The sequence below is a fragment of the Cydia pomonella genome, chromosome 5 (genome assembly GCF_033807575.1).
Source record: "Cydia pomonella isolate Wapato2018A chromosome 5, ilCydPomo1, whole genome shotgun sequence".
Taxonomy (NCBI): Eukaryota; Metazoa; Arthropoda; class Insecta; order Lepidoptera; family Tortricidae; genus Cydia; species Cydia pomonella.
The window spans coordinates 13,161,071-13,167,070 of record NC_084707.1 but is presented as its reverse complement, the minus strand read 5'-3'; the positions used below and the strand labels follow the sequence as shown (position 1 = coordinate 13,167,070).

Here is a 6,000-nt window from a genome sequence, read left to right as displayed (position 1 = left end):
TCCAATATTTGGTCTCAATATGCTTTGCTAGTACAATTTAATTTATCTCCAATGAAATTTGAATAATAATTAAATGGAACAGAGTTGCTTTTGTTTGATTTGAAAACAATAGTACACTGTTAACCAAGGGATGAAAGGCACTCATTTTAGTTGAGGTAGTTTATAGTCCAAGGCTGCCTTTCGCACGAGCTAAACACTCTACTTTTCATTTCGAATTCGAGGAACATAAAATACTTGTGTTTAAAAACATGACTAAGTATAAAGTTTCATAGTATTTCTTGAGAGTCTTCTTCCTCCTGAGTACTTTAAATTAACAATTTAGGTAAAAGTATCGTTGTTTATGGAATGGGGAGTATCAGAATGTAAATTGTATAAATAACAAATCAATTTAAAACAAAATTTCAATTGCTTTTCGCTCTAGTTCAGTAACGTATCACTTTCTGCACACCTCGTAGAACAACAATGACCCTCTTTCAGAGCATGAGAAATGATAAATAAATTCAAGTATATTCTCTAATACTATTAATTTCACTCTATAAAAATTTTCATGAATGGCCGCTGCCGGCCGCTAGACGTCGTACGCCTGCGTAAACTCTTGTCCAGACTTAAATAAAGTAAGATAGTTTTTGAAATAGACTAGATTCAGGTATACTTAACTACATATAGTTTGTGTCATTCATGATAACGCACAGATTTGTTAAATCTAACTTTTGATAACATGACAATACGAGTCAAGGCACGCGTCCTCGTGGATGACACGGTTTTTATTCACGTACAAACATGAGTTAGAAGGAGTAGAACCATTCAAATGCATGCACAGCCTCACATATCCGATTACTATATGCGAGATTTATTCTTAGTTTATTAGATTAATTTAAACACCACCAAAATTTAACGAACGACTTTAATTTTCATATTTATAGAGACATAAATATATACACGAAAAATATACAGTAAACACGATTCGATTAAAAACAAGTTATCTATTTTGGCACATCAACTTCAATCCATGCGTGTTACACGTTTGGCGTTCTCCTTCCGATCAATTACTTCCTGTATCAATTGAATGTACAAATAATCTACTAATTCATGCCTCGTGTGTTGAAGTTTATGCGCCCCATATTGTTTGATTCGAATATACATTGAAATCATATGTATTCTCGCATGAACTAAACTGCTTATCATGGATCTAATAATAATTATAATATACACGGACACGATATGTTGGCTTTTTGGTAGTTACAACTTATCTTTGACATTAATTAAATACTAGTTATACTAAAAATAAATATGTACTCGTTTAAGCTCAGGAGATCACTTGATGACAACATTTAACATTATCAGACGTAAATTATCTACTACTACACAAGTGTCAAAGAGTCCAAATAGGTACGTAGAAGAGTTCTTTATTAGTCGTATAAATCACGTTTGGAGATGGTAGAGATAGTGTAAAGACCGCTGCTATCGGTGACTTCATCCGTGCTTTCCGTTAATCAAGTAATGTCTATATCTTCCACTTTATAAAGAAACCTCCGGCGTCGGTAGTCTCATGAGTCTCCGTTGGGCGCCACGGTAACGGTGCTGCAGTTGGCGCGCGTGGATCGCGTCGAGCTACGCCGCAGGCCGACCCCCACTGGATTTAACAATATTAAGTTATCACTCTTCCTTTTCCCGTGACAATTGCAGAACACCAGCTCCCTCATACCTTTCCTGAAGTTTTTGGATAGAAAAGCGTAGAGGAGCGGGTTGATGCCAGAGTTGAAGTACGTAATTAGGAAGGTGAGCGGTGTGAAGAGCGTGCTAAAATTACCGGTGCCGTGGTACCCGCTGGACCAGCGCTGCCACATTTTACGCGCGTGGAAAGGCAAGTTGCAGATGGCGAAGGCGAGCACAACCACGATCAACATACGCACGACGCCGCGCCGCGCACGCAGGACGTTGCGTGATAGGTGACTCAGATGGTGGCAGTTGCGGGACTCCGGGCCGCGACAGGCTTTAAGTGCCTTCATCGCTCGCTGAAAAAATTAAATATAATTCAAAAAAATATAAAGGACCCTTCCAATAAATATAACTACAAACATAAAATATAGGGCCCATCCAAATAAGTCATTTTCAGCGGCATTGAGTGGCATTAACGTGCCCCTGTGGCCTATTTGCTGAATAAATGTTTGATGGTATCGGGAATCATTATTAACAAAGGTTAATTATCATTGGCTAGATAACGATTTCTACATAATTACAGGTTTATATGCGGGAATGTATATTGAATGTTCCAAAAAACGAGCAGCGAATTCCCAGATTACTGTCAGGACTTATTGTATTGTACCGGCCGCGCGCCTCGGCGCTTCCTTTGTATTCCACGCTTTTGTTAGCCTTGTTCCCTCGACAACATTGATTTCAATCTCCCTCTTCCATATTTATCAATATCGCTTGTGCAATAATAATAACACATGGCATATATGCGTGCTAAGAACCAATGCAAACTGGCATTTCCAAAAAATCTATCGTATGTACAACACAGGTACATACTAATACATTCTAAGGGAATGCAGTTTTCGGTTCTTCCGACTGCATCTTGCTAGCATCAAACCGCTTAGTCGTCAACAGTGGATGTTGTACCTAGTCAGTATGGATAAGAGAAATAGATATCACTACCTACCGACAGAACATCCATTCTGACATTCCACATTCTGACATTTCTGATAAGTAATACGTAAAGAGAAGTTAAATAAAAAACGCAAATAATGTAAACAAACAGATTTACCTTCATTTCTTCATAATCTCGCAGTTTTTATGGACATATGATTTTCTGAACAGTCTATATAAGTAATTAAATCATTTATTTATATCAATTACTAGTTACAATATATGTTTATTATTTATATTTAAATGAAAACAACCAACGTAAAACTTTTAAGTAAGGCATACGTGAAATGCGAACAAAATTTGTCATATTTGTTTGCATTATTTGCCATTTTTGTTGACCTTCACTTTAAGTAACAGGGATAAACGATATGCTTATTAAATTATAGATCATTATAACCCGGCTAAAGTAACAGAATCTAATTTATTTTAATGTATTCCAAAGGAACCTTACTAAATACTCGTAGTTTCAATGAAATTCAGGGCGGAAACAATAAATTGTCGAACAAACCACGAAGAACGACGAAGTTTTCCTGCCGATGATGTTCTTTATAAAGTTAATTAATATTGTTAAGGCTTTAAAGTCTTCCATGATCTGTAATAATTAAACAAGAATTGCTGCCGTATAATTAAACGTTTAGGGCCTACGCTAGCTGACGCGGACGCCCGCCGCGTGCGCACGCACGCGGGTGCTATTTGTAGGTGAAATCCGCCGCACGCGTCCGCTTCAGTTAGCGTTGCTCATACTATTTTTCGTTAACCCGCTCGTCCGCTCCGTGCACCCGCGTCAGCTAGCGTAGGCCCTTACGCCACTAGAGTGTCAATTACATCCACACTTTATCATCAGGCCTGATATCACGCCCGACGTCGGGCCCGACCAAGAGTATTTTTCCGTTTCACCAAATATCAGCACATCATTAACAATATAATACCTAGGTACGAGTATATTTACTGTGTAAAGGGATTTTTTTTATTTGCAATGTTAACAAATAATAATTACCTAGGTACGGTACGTCACAAAAAGGCAACCCTTAATGAGCAACTGGATAAACGAACCTTAGTTTTGTTCTAGATAAGTATAATATAGTATACAAAAAAATTATTTACTAACATAAAACAAAGTAAAATATCATATGTTAGGTATGTGGGTATGTAAGAGCATATCTTAAAAAAATGGAAACCTATTATTTGCTTTAAATGTCCACTCGAAAAGAAAATTATTATTTTCTTACTTGTACTAAAGATTTATCAATATCCAATCGTGGAATAAACAATGCGTTCCGGTACAATATTACATTCCTTTGTATTGTCTTTAAACATGATTAGTATCAGTACTATCCGTAACCACTAACTAAACAAAAAAATAACAACGGTATTAATCTTACTTCTTTAATTTCCTGCGTACTTTCATATATGTATTTATAACTATAATACCTACCTACACTATAATACATTCACCCCATAATTGAACATTGTGATTCAAGTGTGCTGCGTTGGTCACTACACTCGAGGCGAAATTGTGCGCGAGAGCTAAAAATAAGCGACGAACAACCGAAGCAAACCAACGAGGATAAAACAATACGTAGGTATACATTTTTCAAATTTTAATTAGTAAAACAGTTAATGAAATTACAATTTAAAAAAAGTATCAATCGGATTATATTATCACACAAGTTCAGTAGATTTATAATGGAAAAACAACGCGGGTTGAATAACTAGGATTATGAGCCTAAATGCGGTTCAATACGTTCCACGTTACGAGCAATTGTGTTGAAATAAAAACGTGTCAATCGAATTATCATACATTATCGCCCAAGTTCATTAATTATAATGAAAAAAGCACGCGGGTAATAATACGAGTTCTTTTGGCGCGCGGTTTAAAAATAATCTATATTAATCTTATCACTACGTAATTTCGGTAAGGCAACTAAGGCAAGCCCGGCTTTTGGGCTTGTATGGAAGTACCGACACTGACCATTATCAAAATAGTTCTCTACTTTCTTCACTCACTCGTCACTTGCAATAATATCTTTATACATAATGAAGTGTGCAAAAATAAAGGAAAACTCGAGAATAGAGACAATAGCCCTAATCAGGCGGGTCCACACAGAGCAAGTATACGCACAAAGCGACCAGTGTAGACGTACCTCGGCCGAGGCGGCGCGCGCGTTTTCGCTCGGTCTGTGTGGACCTGCCTATTGACTAATTATATGTTTTAATGGATTAACTAAATCTAACGCTTACATTTTTTTTGTTCCAGCCTTTAAACATGATTTTGGATGATGGTGGTGACTTGACCAACTTGGTGCACAAGAAATATCCCCAGTACTTGGAAGGTGTTAAAGGCATTTCAGAAGAAACTACCACAGGAGTTCACAATCTGTACAAGATGTTCAGAGAACAAACAGGTTCAATAAGTAGGTACGTAGGTACATAAGCATAAGGGATAAGTTCGCCTTTGTACTTCTTACTAATTCTATGTTATTTAATACAGAGTTATATGTTACATAATAAAGAGTTTACTACTACTACTACTATAAGCAAATTCAATACCTATGTCCGTAGTATGAATGTATATCTGCCTCCTATGTTTATTTGTGCACGTGTGTCCGATTCACGCGTTTGAAAACTTCGAATCAATAGAAAATTAATGAGCCATGTACAACCCGAATCACGGGTCAAATTACTGCTTAATCGAATAACTGCGGTTGATATATCTGGCGGTCATATTATCTGTGTGACACAATCAATTGTTTCCCTCGCATTTTAATAAAGGGTGGTTAGGTAAAACCACACACTTTAATGTCATATGACAGGAATCACGGGATAGTAAAATTGGTTTAGCTCCACTATTAGTCTGACTATCGGCCCGATTCGAAGAATGAGATACGAATACGATAAGTTCTGGTTTAGACAAGTTCTCATTTAGATATCGTTTGTATGTCGCATAATTGACAGAAGCAGCTCGATTTGGGCAACCAATGTCACTTTGACGATAGAAATATCGTAGATAGATCTTATTAGTACACCGCGGAATCGAAATAAACGTCAATTTTGACATTTCGTTTAGTTACCGATCTTTTAAATATCTTTCCAAGATCATAGACGTATCTTAATCATTCTTCGAATCAGGCCGTATGACGACTTTGACAACCGGACTGGCCTAGTGTGTAGTTCTGACCCTGCTAATGAAGTCGATGGTCCTGGGTTCGAATCCCGGTAAGGTATTTGTGTGATGAGCACAGGTCATGGGTGTTTTCTATGTCAATCAATTAATATTAAGAGGGCCTGGCCGTCTGTCGCTGCAGCATTTTCCATTCCAGCCTATTCTGGGCCTTCGTTTTTATTTCTTGATAT

At 37.2% G+C, this 6,000-nt stretch overlaps 1 protein-coding gene across 2 annotated transcripts in view; it reads right to left on the bottom strand.

The window, feature by feature from the left end:
- Window positions 1-886: 886 nt before the first annotated feature.
- The window catches only part of LOC133517749 (trissin receptor), a 205,105-nt gene continuing 199,991 nt past the window's right edge, over window positions 887-6,000 (bottom strand). For both annotated transcript variants that reach the window (XM_061851142.1, XM_061851141.1), the window contains one exon: window positions 887-2,015. In XM_061851142.1, coding sequence (XP_061707126.1) covers window positions 1,548-2,015 — 468 coding nt within the window. In that variant the 3' untranslated portion in view covers window positions 887-1,547. The remainder of the gene's footprint in view (window positions 2,016-6,000) is intronic.